Genomic DNA, 17,876 nt, shown 5'->3' on the forward strand with positions numbered 1-17,876 from the left:
ATACTAACTAGAAATTCCAGCATTTAATATATGCATTTCCTATTGTTGTCATGACCATCTAGTGCCATAAATATACTTAACTACGTGTCATCTAAACCATTGGTTTTAACCTTTGCTCATTTGCAGACCTCTCTGATTTTGTTGCTTTTTGTTCTTTTTTTTTTAATGTAGAGCTGTGGACTGGGCAATGCAGAGCAATGTCTGGGCTTACTGCATTGAGTTGCTTTTCTTGATTGTCTTTTGCTGAAAACTCTAGTCTGTGTACCACAGCTTGCAACTCAAGTCTAAGCAAATGGGTCTTCAGGTTTCTTAGAACAGAATATTAAGTCTGGCTCAAATGTAGAAGTGTGCTAAAGTAGTCATGGTCTACAGTAGATGTCTGATTTTTTTGGCTGGTTGATTGGTTTGGTTTTTTTTCCTTAGACCCTGTTCATGGGTCCCACTTCTGTCTTGAAAATTGTATCTTTTTGTCTTATTTTATTTATTTATCATTTTTTAATCTGCAGCTGGCCATATTTTGAACCAATATTGATTATCCCCTTTCTGACAAATTTCCTCTGCCTCAAACACTAGCTGGTGTTCCTTTTCTGTTTCAGCTCTGAGGGCATAGGAGAATGATTTTGTGTGTTAATGTGGGGCTAAACAACATACAGGAAACCATCTGACCCTGGACATTCTTTCTGGTTTAGACATCCCCTTGTATGTAACTGGGACACTGCAATTCTTGGTTCATATTATAAGGCTACAAATTCTCAAACTTTCAATATCATATATAATATTGTCAGATTCTGACCTACATACATTTTGTGAAAAATGGAATGATATGAAATGTTAATGACATTCAAGGTTTTTTACAGTTTTGAGCAGATAATTGTCTGGTGGCACTCTGCAACGTACAGAAAAAAGTTTGAGCTATAAAAATGTGTATTATTCCACAAGTACTGATACTCCCTGTTCAGAAAGCATCTCTCAGTTCATTCAGCCAGTATGAGACATACCAAGAGACACAAGTATTTAAGCAAAATGGATAGCTGAGAGTCAAATGCTTCTTGATGGGCAGACATCCAAAAGGTCAGTGTAGACCATCATAGAGGCGTGTAGGGGTAAAAAGAAAAAGCTTTGGTGAAACAGATGTTTAGGGCTACATGAAAAAAGTATGCCCAGTCTTAATGTGTAGCACTAATTTCCATAAAAGGTTTGTCAAAGATGGAGAATTTTTTTCCCAGAGGCGCAGATTATGGGAACCTTTTTATGGTAAAATGTTTTCATTCCTATAAGGAATGTAGGAATTTAAGGAATACTATTTTTAGAGGAAGAAACAGATGCTGCATGGAGGAATTAAGAAGCCTACTGGTGAGTTTCTATGTGATTGTGAGCCACAGTAGTGATCCTTTTTTTTTTCCCCCTCCTTCTCTTTTCTCAAGAGAATCTGATTCTGACCACAGGTAGAAGTATATTACTGAGCATTTAATCTTAACATGGCCCAATTAAAACACCCTCCTTGATCTTAGAGAGATACAATAGAGTTTAAATGCATATGTATTACTGGTTCCAGAAAGACAGTTCTCCTTCAAAACTTCCCCTCATAATTTTAAAATAAAAAAATATGATCACTGTATTGTATTGTTATACAAACATTAATAATATAATTATATGCATTTTTTCATACAACTCAAGTTCCACAGTTAATTTTCAATTTATCTAAAGGAAGGTTCCAAAAGCCTTACTGCCTGTATTTAAATCCACTGACCAGCAAGATCATTATCTGCCATATAAGTATACTTTTAATCTGACTAAATAAGTATACAAATACTCATTCTCCTTGCAAACCTAATGATCTTTTATAAGTTTAATCTTTCCTCTTCCAGCACACCATATGGCCAAAAAAATTACTCTGGAAGACATAAGAGTGCATATTGTACAGCATTAGTAGTTACTGATCCTGCACAGCATCTTACCTTCGAAAGCTGTTGAGGGGAGAATCAAATATGGCCAGTGATTTAGATGACAATTAGCTCTATGTATTTCTCTTCTTAAAAGTATATGACTTGACATTCAAGTTTTCTTGGTATTGTTCTAGTTTCTAGTTCGTCGCAGTTGTCATCTTGGCTTCTCAGTGGCAATTGCTTGTCTTCTTTATATGTTATTTCATTATTTATTAATTAAAAAGCTCTTTTTATCATGGTAAAGTAGTTGAAACAGGATCAAACAAGACAATAAAACTTCAACCTAAAGAGACACAGTGATTGATGGCAGAACAGTGTTGCAGTAATAAGATAAATAAAATACTAATGTTTGAATGTGCAGATTTTAGTGAGAAAGCAAAAAGGGACAGCCCAAAAACACAACATCCAAGATAAAATGAGTGAACAGATATGGGTGCAAAAAGGAGAAAAGAGGAAAAAAATAAAAATATGCTGAGCAACAATTAAAAACAGGGAAAGAATTCAAAACTTGAAGTTATGTGGAAAAGTAAATATATCATGAAATGTCACACAAGAAAGAAATCCAAAACTATTATTTTGAATCTAACATAGACCAGATGACAAAGATGAAAGTTAATGGATTAGAGTTTGAATAATTGAGACATTATCTCTAATTTTATCAATTGGTCTTGGATACTGATTGTGTAAGTGCTCCTTTTCTTTAGATCTTTCACAAGATCAATAATACCAGGGGTTTGGGTAATTTTTTTTTCAATGCTTCATCTTCAAAGATCTATACATTAATCGGTTTATTCTTGCAGTATCCCTCAGAGAATAGGTAAGTGTCTTCTCTTATAGATCGGGAAGGCAATAAAGCCTTTGTCCTTCACATGTCTTTGGGTAAATAGTCCCTTTGCAATCAATGGCACCTGACTGAATCAAGAAAGTATGATTTAGTTTTAAGTGTCTTCAGATAAACCATAGTACAAGCCAGTGAACAGAAATGGAAAGCTCCGACAAGCCTCTGTGTCACATTCTTTTGCCAAAGCATTACCTCATGTGAGAAGGAGGAAAAGACAAGGGGGAAGGGAAAAGTGACTTCAGCACTGCTGGTGGGTGGTGGTTCACGTTTCATTTCCGGATCCCAGACTGTGTCATTGTTCTTTGCTCATGGTTTCACTAACTGAACCCCTGACTTGGTGGTTCCTGTGGGTGACAACCCACTGCAGTCACTGGGACATGCTTTTGGTGTCGGAAAAGCACATATTTAATCATTACAGAATACTGTTGGAATATGAACGTAGAGTAGGACGAAGAAAAGCCCAAACTTGTAAAAGTTTCCAAAAAAGAGTTATTGGAAAGGTGTCTGCATATGGTGAATTCCCCACAGAAGTAGCTTCTATGTCCTGCAGTGACCTACTTTCAGATTTTATTTCATATGTGCTACATATATTACTCTTGATCTTTGTTTTGACTTGGAAAGATAAAAACAACAGGTAGAATGCTAGATCAAGACTATTTTGAGGTTTTTTTCAGCAGTTGGCTAGATAATGAGCCAATTCAAGATTTTGAAACATCTATAATAGCACAGCTATCAAAATACCTATTCTACAGGCCTATGCTGAGTTTGTACTCTTTTAAGAAATGTAAAAGAGAAATGAATCTGTCTCTTGCTAGAAGAGATCAAAACTAAGAGTGAAAGAAAACTGCTTTTGAGAAAATATCACAGGCAGCAGAGGAAAAATGTCAGAACCTAGGAATAGCTTGTGATCAGAGCACAGGCTGGAGAACATGCAAGTCCTCAGTGTGATTTCAGCAGAGCTTTTGTTGAATTAATAGGGATATAGGGGAAAAAAATCTGCAGCTCTGGCATTGCTGCAGATTTGTGATTCACAGTCAGCTTTCTGAACAGCCATAACCAGCGACCTTTTACGTACCTGGCTTTTCAAGAAAGCTTACTGTTCTCTCCTGTGCTGTTTATGGCCAGAATTGGATGTGACCTCTGACTCATGTGCTACATGTACTTTATTTTCTCTGCTTAGCAAAAGTAGGCACGGAACCCCTCTTTTGCTCTTCCTAAGACATTCTTCTTCAGTATGGCCTATCCCTTTCATAATTCAATAAGAGCCACTGTAATTTAAGGATCAGTGGATCCTCACACCTGATAGAGGTTCTAGCAGTGCATGTAGGGGTCAGCTTCTTGCATGCTGCTGCCCCCATGCCAACACAGGGTAGTTAGGTGAGAAAACTAATACCTTCTCAGAAGGAGGAAGATGCTTCTGGTACTTCTGTATTCCCCTGTAAAATCTGGTTACTGAGATGAGTGAGCTGTCAGACAGCTAAAATGCTGCCACTTCTTGGATTTTAGTGATTTGTTATCTTAATTCTCTGATCCTAATGAGGCACAATTCTGTGATCCCACTTTCTTAACATGGTTTCGTTATATCTTTTTCATTTTCTCCTATGTCAAAAACAAAACATTTTTTAAACCTAAGCAGACTCCTGTACAAGTTTTTGTACTTTTTTTTGCTAAATTATCCCATTTTTCTATCTTCACAATCAAGTTTGGCCCTTTCTGGTATAAAGCAACATAATTTAGATACTATTTAGAAGGAGTGTTTTTCCCAGTAACAATTTTGCCTGTGTCTAAGAATGTTAAATATGTAAGTTGACTATATGTTTTAAATACAAGGGAGAAAACAATGTTGATTTGCTACTTTCTACTGGCATCAAATAAATGATATAAAAATTCTTAAAAATTATTCTTATTGCTGATGGACTTTCTCATGTTTTCACTCCTTGCACTGTAGTAACCAGTCTTTTATTCTTCTTGCTTTTGTTTGTTTTAAAGGAACCAAAGCCGTACTTGTTATTCCGGCCCAAAGCTGTAACAAAAAATTACTGTCAGTCTAAAAGTTCAAAGATGTATTACTTAAATAGTACATTCAACATGTTTCTAGTCCAACAGCTGAGTTGTACAGCCAGTCTGCTCTAATGCCTATGCAGTGCAAGATACGTAGCTCTCATGACTAGACTCCTTCCTACCAACCTCTTTAATTTGATTGTCATGTCTTTATTAGAGAACAATTACTTCTGTGCTGACACTGAAAATGACTCAGCTGTAGTTATTAGCCTATTTTGCTCCTGCTGTCACAACAAGTTAAATAAAATGCATTGCAAGGAATGTGTGGTAAAGTTGGAAACGTAAACCAAAGACAGCAAGAAGGGACTGTGCTTTGAAGAAGTGCCTAATTAGCAAGAAGCATCCTCTGTGCTACAGAAAAACATAAGAAAAAATGTTGTTTACTTTGTATTTACCAGTTTTATTTTTATGAAATGCAACTGGAAATGACTGTCATGATGAGACACGTGTGAGATGTACACGTGTAGGTGGGGCCTTGAAATCTCTGCTTTTGCCTTCAGAAGGGCTTGGAAATCCATCTATATCCTAAAAAGGAATCTAAAAACAATGCCAAAACCCAATTTGGTCAACACCAACCAATCTCATTGGCTTCTCCCTTTGCTGTTTTTTTCAAGATCTGGAAACAGACTTGCCTGTTCTCATCTTCCAAAGCCTGTTTCTGTCATGGAGCAGCAGGAGTAGTGTGTGGCAGCAGGGCAGACAAGGACAGGGACCTCACCCACAGGACCCCGTCCCATAGCAGACAAAAAGGGCCCAGGGTGGGTCTGGTGATGGTGACCAGGGTCAACCAAGAGTCCACTGATAGCCAACCAAGGCCTTACTCTGAGGCAAGTCCAAGGACAAGCCAGGACATCATGTCAGGATCAGCAGGTTAGGAAGCCTAGAAGAACAGGCTTACCTACAGCTTAACTCAGGCAAGGACCTGAGCTGATAGGGAGCTCCTGGGCCTGCAGGCAGAGGGTACCTGAGCTGAACTTCAAATTTAATTGGGTGCTACTGTTCCTGCAGCCCGAGGGCTTTTGGAGTATGTGATGGCTCTTCTGTGGGAGTAAGAAAGTACAGATGGTGCAATTCTCTGCAGTGTCTTCCTCCCCACAAACCAGGCAGCTCTGAATGAGCTCCCTGTATTCTATCATCTCAACCTCTTACAAATGCAGCATAATATGGTGGAAAAGAACCCTTTCTTCTACTGAATTCATAAATTCGTGGGGGGAGTAGAAAGACATCTAATTTTTATTGTCTGCTCTGTAATGCAAATGCTGTTCCAGTTATAATAGTCTCTGACTACACAATATAAGAGTTACATCTATATAAAACTTGCCATTCCAGTCCATTAATTTTCAGCCACTGTTCATGTTTTTCATCTTTGTGGTCTGCCAGAATGAGTGTATAGTCCAGAAAACATGTTATAGTATATGAAACTCTATATTGTGTAGATGAAAAAAGTGATAAAGGATAATACATTTATATCATAATTGCATTTCCATAAATAAGGTTAAAAATACATGTGTAATGTTCAGTTTAATGTAGGATTATTTATTCTAATGGGACTCACATAAATCATTATTTTAAGATTGTAATCTCTTTATTCTCATTATATTTAGTTACACAGCCCAGCCTCTCTTAATGTTATAAGTGCTAGTTACTGGTGTTACATAAATAATGAATGGTGTTTGTGGTAGTTTTATGTTTCCTGGTAATCTGTTCTCTTTATGTGCACCTATTTTCAGTGAATATCAAGTATCTTTGCCCTTCCACTTTCCCCGAACTGACTTCAGAAGTGAGGTTATCACTTCACCTGAAGTGTGCAACAGCCAAACAATCAGTGGGCTGCACTGCTCCTGTGCATCACCATCTCCACAGGTGCAGCTGGGTGAATTCCAAGGGCTGAGTTTTGAGTCTTAACTCTGTTCCATTGGTGCTGATTAAAGCACTAACTGAAACAGCAGAGCTGATGGTACAACGGTTTGGTCAGTTCTGTCTCTTTCTGTGGTACTCAGCTTTACCTTTGTTTATAGTAGTATTTGGTGCTTTTTTTGAAAATCAAGTACTGTTAGCAACAGACCATGTTTGGCAAGGTGGTATTTAGATGAAAGCAGCACACTGTATCTCATTATAATTTCTACAGACAGAAAGCAGCCATAGCTTTGTTTTAAATGTTGAGAAGGACTGTAGAATGCAGTAATGTTGACAGAATTGTTATGAAATGGTCATTACTGAAATCATCAGTTCAGGTAGTCCCTGATTTCCTATCTCATGCGTAGACCTCAGACAATGTTGCCAGTCTATTTAAATGAGAATTTTCTGTAATCATGTGCACTTGCATGCCAGTTCCCTGCATTTCAAGTTCTGGTTGCTTGCATCCAGGTGATTCTATTCAGTATTGTGCAAAACAGCTGGTACTCCTATGTAGCCAGAAACACAAGAGAAGAGTGATGTATGTGAAGTGGCAGTTCAATTCCAAGCTGTGTAACGCATGACCTCTTTTGATTTTTGTTTTCCCTCATCAGGACAGTTGCAAAGACTTACCCACAGTCTCCTAAAAACACCAAACAATATCCAGCTTCTCCTGTGAAGCATCGTGCCACTTCCAATCTCAACCAGGAAACTCCTAAAAAGAAAGCAGACAAGGAGAAGGAAAATGTCAGCCATCAGAAGTCCCCGGGAGCGCGCACTGACGAGGCAGGCCAGGTGACTCCTGAGAAGCACGTGCCTTCTGCTGGGAAGACTGAGAATAGTGAAGGTGAGTCTTACTGCAAGAATATATTGCAAGATATCGTGGGTCCCTGAGACTTTTAAGCAGTGATGAGCTATTCTTTTCATGAAGCTGCTCTGTCATAGGCTATGAGGATGTGTAAAGATACACATTGGAACCTGTAAATGTATAGTTTTCACTAATGTACCAAAACCACTTGTTAACGAGGATGTGAAAATGCTGAAATTCCGGGATGCCCTTACCTATTCCATATTCTATCTGCTGAAAATGCCGAGGGGTGCTTTTAAAAAGGTATCTTCCAGCGTGAACCAGGCCCATTTCAGCTTCTGTGCGAGTTTGGAGTTGCTGAGCATTCACTCTCTTTGTTCCCTGCTAAACTTTCCACCCTTGGTCCTCTTCTCTTAGGGAAGATCACGGCAGGAACAAGTGATGCAGAAGAAGCTTCAAAAATTCTAGCTGAAAAAAGACGACAGGCCCGCCTGCAGAAAGAACAGGAAGAAAAGGAGAGGCAGGAAAGAGAAGAACGGGAAAGGTATGTCTATTGCTTTGTGCAAGTTATTACCTAATAATTAAACCTGTATCATTGAAAATCTTTGAATCTGTGGTAGTTTTAGAGTCAAGTGGGAGTTTACACGTAGGTGTTAATTTCTTTAATCTCAGACTCATATTTCATTAGTGTCTTTTGCAGTCTCTATGACCAGTGAAGTTCAGAAAATAATGATTTGGCCTCTTTAAGAAGCTTGAAAAAACTATTACTTATCCAAATACTTCAGGTATGTCCACACTGCTGTGTACTGCACACTGCAGTGGACATACCTGAAGTATTTTACATTGTAAAAAAATGTTTGAGGCAGCTTTAAATGAGCTAGATCACATAGAAGAAACAGTCTTGCAGTAGTAGTATTGCATTAAATGGCAAGGCTTGTTTTGTTCAACAAATTAACCTGAAGTTCACCTTCCCGCCCAACTCTGATGTAAGCACTGAGGGCTTTAGGAGTTTGGGCATAATGAAGGTTGCTGTGTCTAAGCAGCAAAATTCTAGTTCTGGCTTATTCTCTGAGCAAGCTTTTATGTTGTTCTCCAGATGGGATGCTGGTTGCAAGTGTCAAACCCTTCCTTCAAACCCATAATAGTAAATCACTAACTCTGCATGTCTAGATTCAACTTTGTTTTTTCTTATTAAAAACATGGCAGTGGGGGTGGGTGGGAGTGGAATCACCAGCTCCTGCCACTTTGGCTCACTTTGGCTCTGAATCCCCGATAGGATGATAAGAATGATCACTTGCAAAGCAGCTCTCGCCTGTGGTGACAAAGGAGCATGACATCCCTCAGTGGGCCAGGGAACAACACAGGTGGAGTTTAGACCCACTCTTTCTAGTGTTCCACTGTGTTTTGTGTACTTCTGCTGCTACTCATCCAGTCTATTTATCTTCAGCTGAAACAAAGGATAAAAGAACCTGCTTGCTTATAAATACCAGAATTCTGGGTGTCAAGTACGGGGGAAGAGGGATGTTTTTATTCTTGAAACTTAATTTTATTATTGACCTCTAATTGCCACTCTAAATTGAAACATTTTCTTTTTCTTTGATCATACCTGTTTTTTCAATGGAAATTTTGATTTCTGTGAAATATTTTAGGTATTGAAAATAAGATTAGAGTAAAAGTTTGATAGCAGCCTGAATCCTGAGCATGTGTTCAACCTCTTTGCTGTATCTTGGCATCTTTCATGAAAATGCATGTTGATGCATATGCTATCAGTTACTGATACAGCAGGATTCATGCTAAACAAGGTGAAGCCTTTTAAACATACTGTTACGTTTTTTGCAGGCTTGAAAGAGAGGAACAGAAAAGAAAGGCAGAAGAAGAAAGGATTCGTCTGGAAGAAGAAGCTCGTAAGAAGGAAGAGGAAAGAAAACGTGAAGAAGAAGCAGCCAGAAAAAAGGCAGAAGAGGAAGCCAGGAGAAGAGCTGAGGAAGAACAGATGCTAAAGGAAAAGCAAGAAAAAGAGCTCCAGGCCAAACTTGAGAAACAGGTACCATCTCAAGCAGAAATGTGAAACTTTGTACACATATAAATAAATACTTTATAGTATTTGGTAATCTACCTGAAATAAATAATGGCCCTGTCATATTTTACACGTTTTGATTAGAGGGAAGAAGCAGAAATCAAAGCCCGGGAGGCAGCTGAACAGCTTCGTCTTGAAAGGGAACAAATCATGCAGCAAATTGAGCAAGAAAGACTGGAACGGAAGAAGGTAGATATTTGCATCTCTAGATAATTATTTCATTTCTTGTTTAAATACATAATACAGGAAGTACCCAATAGTATCTACTAACAATAATCTGGAGGGATTACAGATGACTAGTTATGTCAAATTTAGTATTTGCTGCTTACATGTTAGGGAAACGTGGACATCAATATTTGTAACAAAGTGGAATTGCCTAAGGCAAATGACTCTCTACTAGGCACTGAACAAACATAGAATCAGCCTCTACCTCAACAGTTAAATAAATGCCTGAGACAAACATGTCAAGGCAAATGTCAATTACTACCCAACCCAGGACATCACAGACTACTGAGGAAGATGAATGACTTTGTTGGAAACTTTCTCAACAGAAGTTCTGTGTCATTAATGGAAAAGTTTATGTGATTAGCAAACAACTTTTCTCCCACCTGGCTTGTTTCTGGTTACATTGTGCAGAAGCAGCAGGACTGTGGCCAGTGCTGCACAGGGAAATGGCTGGAACTGCATAAATTAGCTTTGTCTACAACTCTGTGGCAGGAAAGAGAGAACAGCTGCAGAACCCCTGTCTGGTTACAAAAGGTCGTCTGTCCGTATATTTTATTCCAATACATTTTTAACTGTTACAACTGCACTGGGAGCATGTTTCAGTTGGAGATGATAATACCAAACCAGAGTGTCTTACAGCTGAAATGGGTTCCTTTTTTAATGAACAAAGAAGGAAAACAAAAGTATTTTAGGATAATACCTTATACATTTCCAGCAAGAATAACTTCAGATACTTTATTTTACTCTTCTATTCCAAAAAGGCTAACTATTTTTAAAGGAACTGTTTGGAAATAGTTGGAAGAAGAACCAAATTAAAATAATTGCTGTTGGTTTTAAACAAATGTCTTGTTCCAGAAATGAGCACAACTCATAACTGCAAACACTTGGAATTAAAATGCCTGTTTCTAAAGTGCCTCTACAGAGAGAAGGTCATGTTCTGTGAGATCTGATAGGTGAAAGCCAGCTCCAAGATGTTTTCTACCCTTTGTTTTCTTTATTTTTCTTATTTGTTCTCCATTTTCCAAGACAGGCCAGGATGAGGCCATGACAGTAAAGTGTCTTTCTGTCATCTTCTCTCTGTCTCTTGTGTTAAATATTCTGTCTGCTGTCTCATCCTCAAATTTATTTTTATTTGCAGAGAATAGATGAAATAATGAAGAGAACAAGGAAGAGCGAAACACCAGAAGTAAAGGTATGAAACTTTTTGTTTCATTGCATGATTTTTTTTGTTTTATTGCCATGTGTGGAAATTAAATTCTAGACTAGTTCCATGTTAGAAAGTATACTTGGGTGCGCTCTAGACCCAAATTTTAGTTGTATTTCAAACTGAGAATGACTCTTGGTTTGTCACAGCCTTTGCTGTGCCACTGCTGCAGGGACACAGCTTTGTGCAAGTGTTGCAGGTTAACCCCCCCTCACTATCCAGCAGAGTGGCCACAGCCTGTTTCTGGATGCTGGAGCTGTAATGTTTGCTGCTGTTGATGTGTCTTTTCGTGCTTTGTACCAGCCAGTGAATTAGTTACTGAGCTCTCCTTGTTAAGCCTGTCAGGAATGTAGGATTGAAAACAATGCAGTTGTGTCCAGCTAGGAAGTGACAGTCAGGTTTTCACTTCTAGTCTACTAAGGAAACCGTTTCTTCAGTTACTTTCAGAGAATATTTTCCTTTGGAATTTAAAAAAAATGCTATGCCTAATTAAAGGGGGAGGGCCAATCCTGTCTTGCTGTTGATGGCCTTGCTTTGACTGCCCTGTGGCCCTGGGCAGTCTCACAAATTTCGAATCCAATCAGTCCCATGAAGGTTACAGTCCTTCCTGTAATAGACTTGAGTCATTACTTGATTTCAGAAGGAAGAGCCAAAACTGGAGATACCATCAACTTTGAATGTGGAAAAGCAACCAAAGGCACTTGTTCTCAACCAGCCAGGTAAAAATTGCCATATTTTTCTGAGTTTTTTTTCACAGTTGGTTCTCTTCAGAGTTTTGTGATCTGAGGCACAGCATTGTGTATTTTCATAAATTCTTTGCTTTCATCTCAAAAAGAACAGCTACATTTGCATCAGTGACAAATGTTAGAAACTTTGCCACTTAAGCGGAAGAAAGTTTCTCCATTTTAGTACCTGAGGTAGCGTTTTTGTAAATGAAAAGTTCTAATGTGTCAATACATTTGATTGCTGCAATCTGCCTTCAAATTTTGTAGGTAGAAAATTTTTGCACGCAACCAAGCCTGCAAGCTTTATATAGTATCTCTCTAAATCTTACATGTAGTTTGACTTTATAAAAAAAATTATTTAAAGTATTATTAAATAAAACATATGTATCTGACATTTATCTATATTTTGTTTACTTCCCCAGGCTAAGACTTTTAGTACGTGACATAAAAGATATAACATTCTCTTCCTGTTTCCTCAAATTTAAAAGATGTAGCATAAAGAGCAGTCTTTGGAAAAGAGGAATGCCAGTGTAGTATGATGAGTCATGGATTAATACTGAGTCCTACTGCATTGTCAGTCTTCCTTTCTACTCAATCTATAACCTAAAACTATTTAAATAAAGAAGCTTCTACTGTAATAATTTCTAACCTTTTTTGATAGAGATCAATGGATTGGCAACCTGCCTGAAAAATAAAAGCTTAGAAAGTGCTGCTTCTGTAATCCCTTCCCAAGATGTAGTTGCTAATGGACTGAAGTCAGTTCCAGGACTTATTCAGCTGGAAGCTGTTGATGGGAAATCTAACAGCATGGAAGATTCAACAGATGAGGTTCAGTCCATGGATGTGAGGTACAGACTGTATCTATCAAGAGGGACTGTGGAATTCATACGAGACACAAAGTTTTCTGTTTCACTTGTTAACACTTGACTGCTTTTGTTCTCACCTCCTCCCCAGCGTGGCAGTCAGGTGTGCACTGTGGTGTGCTCTGCTCCTGGCAGGATGCGAGTTGGTTGTTTCAAGCAGGAGGCACAGAACCTCATCTCACTCTCGCATATTTGGCAGGGGATGGGGGGGTGGGGGTGGGCTCTGAAATCCTTCTACAGTCCTTGCTTAAAGATTCCATACAAGTTTGCCCAAACCTTTCAGATAGTTTTGTGAAAGCGGCTACTGTAGATATTGTTCTGGTATCACCGTTTTTTAATTTGGCTGCACAGCTGTGATGCATGAGCTTCTCTGCCTCCATACAGAGTAAAGGAAATAATGCATTTAGCATTTTAAGTACTTAACAAGTAGTAGTGTATGGAAATCAGTGAATAACTTTGTGTTTTTAAATACTCTTGGATTTTCACAGAAGGATGTGCAGAAAAGAAGGATTTTTAAATTTTAATTTAAGTTTTATTATTTACATATTTTTAATATAGGCAGTTAATTTAAGACTGCTAAGACAATTTTGAATGTAGATTTTTTATACAGTTCTTCCTTAATCAGTAAGACAGCTGAACCTCTCATACTGTTTCAGTATTTCCAATAAATATGCATAAATATATAGAAAATGCCCTACTGGAACAAGTCCATGTAGCCCATTATTTGGTCTCAGAAGGTATCAGTAAGAAAAACTAGTGAGGGAGAACACCTCAGCCCACCATTTTGTGCAATCCAAGCCCACACTGAAGTGTTGCATTAGGGATATTAGAGGGGACAGCTCTGCCTTGCCCTTCTAAACAGCCCATGTTGCCCATGAGTTCGTCCAAGGTTTTTTTTTTTTTTTGACCTGCTGATAATGTTTGTGTCCAGGACCTGACCTGGAACAAATGCTACAGTACAGTCTCACTGGGTAAATTATGTTCTTTGATCTGTAAATTATGTTATTTGATCAGTTTCTTAGTGGTGGCACTGGGCACCCCTTAGGGTTTGTGTTGCAGCATTTCATGCCATGATAGTTTTGTCCTCAACTCATCCCCTACCCCATCATGGTTTTAGAAATCTTTGTGAAATCCTTCCTCTGCCTTCTCTTCTCCAAAATAAAATGCACTAGCCTTACTAGTCTCAGCAAAGCAGCTGTTACAGCATTTCTTAATTATGGGATTTCTATGTCTGAAGTATATCATAAGGTCTTAGGAAATAACTTTTTATTTAAGTTGTGAAATTTGAGCGCTTTAAGCAAATGTTGCAGGGTCAGGACAGTAATATGAAAGGTGTAATAAACATTTAGGTAAGGGAATGGTGCAGGGATTGAAACAGTGAGTGACTGGTAAACTGTCACAAATGTGGGTTTAGGAGATGAGTGCTCACATCACACAACTACCACAAAACTTAATCTTTAAGGGATATAGATTAGGTATGACCTTCCATCCTGAACAGAGCAATGTCTTTTTCTTTGGATTAGGATGTATTCTATGTAGAGTCTTGCTGCAGCTGGCCTTTAAAATAAGTTTTTGAACTGTCAGAAGTTTAATTTGATTGTTACCTAATGAAAAGTTACCCACCTCTTATTCTGTATCTTCCTTTCGTTTATCTTTCATATAGCCCGGTTTCAAAAGAAGAACTTATCTCTATTCCTGAATATTCACCCATGAATGAACTTATGCCGGGTGTTTCTTTGGACCAAAATGGGACAAGTAATGCCAAGGCTCTTGAAGACCTCTTGGATTTCACAGGACAAGCTACCTACTCCAAGACGTCCAGTGATACCATTAGCCTAGATGACTGTAACAAAAACTTGATTGAGGGATTTAACAGTCCAGGACAGGAAAATACACTTAATTCTATCTGTTGACAGCCTCGCTTTTCAGCAGAACAGATACAGGTACAGTATTGTGATAAACATCTTAGATATGATAAACTGCTGTGATTTCTTACTAGCTTCCGAGAAACATTGAGCAGTTGTACACAGCAGTGTGGATAGAGGAAGAAAGCTGGTCTCCTAGATCTTTAAATTCAGCATAATCTTTCCTATTTGCAAATTGGCATCATATGCAAACTGACTGTATCATAGCAACCACAAGTACCAGGTAAATGGAAACATTTCCTTTATGCATTCAGAATATAATGAGAAGGGTTGTTTTCTTCTTCATTAATACAATACCTTTCCTATATATCTTTGGAGCCTGTTTGCATGAAGAAAACAGTTAAAAGTGGGGTCAGTCTAGGAAGTGGTAGTTATTGTTGCTGCTTACTCCTTTCAGCTGCTGTAAATACTTGCAGCACGGTGTAGAATCACGTCCTGAAAAGCCAGCATAGTATAAAATCACAGCAGGCTTCAGTGACAGTTTCAAAGTACAGTGCCACAGTTGGTCTTCTTGAAAGAGTATATTCTAAATTACAAAACTGAGGTCATCTAACTGGTGTGGCTGACTTGATATTCTTCTCTCTCATTTTAATTGACAGTGGTAACAATTTGTGGAGGATATATATCCCTGTGATGCTACTGGCAGTAAAATATGAGCTTGTCACTTGAAAAAGCTTTCTGCAGTCCTTGAACACTGGATTCCAAATAATCACAGCTGAATATAACTTGTCTTCCCAGGGAAATAAATATGTTGAATAACTGGCTGCTTTTGGCAAAACCAATGATCTAGAGCCTTGATGGTTTCAGGGAAGACAAGTGTGCATTAGAATTTGAGCTTTAGCTGCTAATAAAGCACTTTTTAATTTAAAATTCATCTCAACACATCACTGTGATTTCTACCTGTGCATTTTATTTTGAAATAATTCTTCCCTAAACTTTACCATACATCCATTTAGACATCTTTTTCTTGTAAATAATGATGGGGTTTGCCCACAGTGCATCGAAACAAAATAATATACTGTACTTTAGTTTTGTGCCTATCTTTTTTTGTCTTTAATAAGGAATTATTGGCAACTTTTATGAGGTATATAATGCAAAACTATAACTGAAGAGGCTTGAAAAACATACAACTGCTGGAATCAAAAGAGCCTTCTTATTGACTGTGGAGTGTGGGAACTATCCCATTACGGTTACATTGACACTTTTAGTCACTAGTGGCACTTAATGGTTAATATTAATTAGTCCAGGAGCAACTATCAACTGTGTGTTTAAAAACATGTTTGTGTAACACCTTTAAGCAAAGTAGGCAAAATGCCTGGTGTAATCCCTTAATATATATGTAGTATAGCTGTAGTAGATCCAAGTGATGGTCAGGAGGGTGAGATAATATGTTAACTTTTGAAGATGCAGACACTTGATTGATACCAGCAGGCTTTCGATCACACAGAGAAGTATTTTGTCTTCTGTAGACTCAACAAAATGAGATTTAGTCAGCAGCAAAACAATATGTGAATGTTGCAGCAGAAACACAAAGGCCAAGACACATGTTGGGAACTGGGGGGCCCTTAACATTCTGTATGGAACAGTTCACACATCAGGATGTACGAGATCTGGACATCATGTGCCATACAATGTTAACTTTATTTCTGTTGGTGAACCTTTATGCTAGATCAGGTGCTGCTTTAAGGACATTTTTGTCCAGTTCCTTTTAAGAATGAATTTTAAATACAACTCTCTTTGGACACTAACACAAAAGAAGTGAAAACTTGGGGGGTGGGGTTTTTTTATTTTATTTTTTTGTTTGTTTGTTTTTGGGTTTTGTTTCCACATGTAAGGGAGTTCACAGTGTAGATTGAGCTCAGTTGTAGCACCATTCTTGTGTTCTTTAAAGTCAGCAACGGGAAAGTAACCAGTGACATTATGTGCAATGCATAAAGAAATCATACCTACAACAACCCAGCTTTATTTATGTTAGTGTAGTCAAAGAAATACTTTCTTTGGACTGTGCAGTAAGCTGTAGCATGGTACTGTGTCTTCCAAATTAGTCCTTCATCTATTTCCTAAATAATAAACAAACGGAAACAGTTTGTTTTGCTGTAATACATTGTGTTTGACAAATGTCATATTATATTTTATTATGGTGTCATTGTATAACCTGTAGATTTCTGTATTTGCATGACCTGTATAGCATGTATAAAGGTGAAATACATTTTCATTTATGAATCTGAGTTGTTTCTTAGTGCTTTTCATTCCCAGCAAAATATGACTCATTTAAAAACACATATATGTTAATTTGTTCTGAGGTGTTTTCTGAAGGAAAACTGGAATACTGAATGAAGGAGTAGTTGTCAGAACCTCCATATATTTCACCATTGTTCCCATTGCCATATACTCATTTTCTTTCTGAGGTCTTGCCAATACACCGAGGAAATGGAGGCTGGTGGCAGAAGAGCCTTAAGGTGAGAGCTTCCAAATCATGGCATCCAGGGTGCTAGTGACAGTATACAGGCCAGTTTACAGCCCCAGCCTCTACCCTCAGGCAAAGAAAATAAGGAAAAGAAAACTTGGGAGCTGTGTCCGGTAGACACTGTTCTGTGTAGTGTGCAAGAGCTGTTCTGTAAGAGTATCCGTGACATAAATGCTGAATTTCTTTTCAAGCTACATGCACACACTGCTGCTTAGAAAGAGGCCAGGCCTGGAGCTGCTCTTAGTTTTTTAGTGAAATTCTGGGGAGAAATTTTAAAATATATTTTGTTTAAATCATCACTTCAGTCAAAATTGAAAATGAGAGGATGTACTTTTATTATGAAGTATATTAATACTTTCCACGGTGACAGTTCATCTCATTTGTATTGACTCTTGAATCATTCATGTTATTTGTTCCCTCAATTATTTACTAGATTGGAGGAAGCAAGATAAATGAGTTTTCACGAAGAAAAAGATTGCATATTCACATTTATATTTGCTTTCAAATGTAATTTTATAAATTTGGCTGAATATCTGGAGCTGAGGGGTTAAATCGCTTTTTTTGCTTTTGGTGATACAGCCTCTTCATACCAGTACCGTACTGGTGTTTGCTGCTGTGATTCAAAACTCTGCAATGAGCCTTATTTTTAATTAGTCAGTGGTCTTGAAACTGCGGTGGAGGATCACTACTGACTCACACAGGTCTTTGGTAGACCTTTTCTCCTGTAAAGCACTTGAGAATCAAGCTGTCAGTAGTAGGAAGAAGAGTTGAGTGTTGATCCTTGAGTGGCTTTTTTATAAATGGTTGAATGGATTATTTTTTTTAGTTTACTTGTATA

The 17,876-nt window shown here is 38.0% G+C and overlaps 1 protein-coding gene across 9 annotated transcripts in view; it reads left to right on the plus strand.

Moving 5' to 3' along the window:
* MAP7D2 (MAP7 domain containing 2) overlaps window positions 1-16,799 on the plus strand; it is a 48,919-nt gene extending 32,120 nt beyond the window's left edge. For all 9 annotated transcript variants that reach the window (XM_032681146.1, XM_032681149.1, XM_032681145.1 and 6 more), the window contains 9 exons: window positions 7,359-7,591; window positions 7,970-8,096; window positions 9,392-9,596; window positions 9,714-9,818; window positions 10,993-11,046; window positions 11,699-11,777; window positions 12,445-12,631; window positions 14,310-14,589; window positions 15,171-16,799. In XM_032681146.1, coding sequence (XP_032537037.1) covers window positions 7,359-7,591; window positions 7,970-8,096; window positions 9,392-9,596; window positions 9,714-9,818; window positions 10,993-11,046; window positions 11,699-11,777; window positions 12,445-12,631; window positions 14,310-14,559 — 1,240 coding nt within the window. In that variant the 3' untranslated portion in view covers window positions 14,560-14,589; window positions 15,171-16,799. The remainder of the gene's footprint in view (window positions 1-7,358; window positions 7,592-7,969; window positions 8,097-9,391; window positions 9,597-9,713; window positions 9,819-10,992; window positions 11,047-11,698; window positions 11,778-12,444; window positions 12,632-14,309; window positions 14,590-15,170) is intronic.
* The last annotated feature ends 1,077 nt before the right edge of the window (window positions 16,800-17,876 follow it).

Source organism: Chiroxiphia lanceolata, chromosome 2 (assembly GCF_009829145.1).
Source record: "Chiroxiphia lanceolata isolate bChiLan1 chromosome 2, bChiLan1.pri, whole genome shotgun sequence".
NCBI lineage: Eukaryota > Metazoa > Chordata > Aves > Passeriformes > Pipridae > Chiroxiphia > Chiroxiphia lanceolata.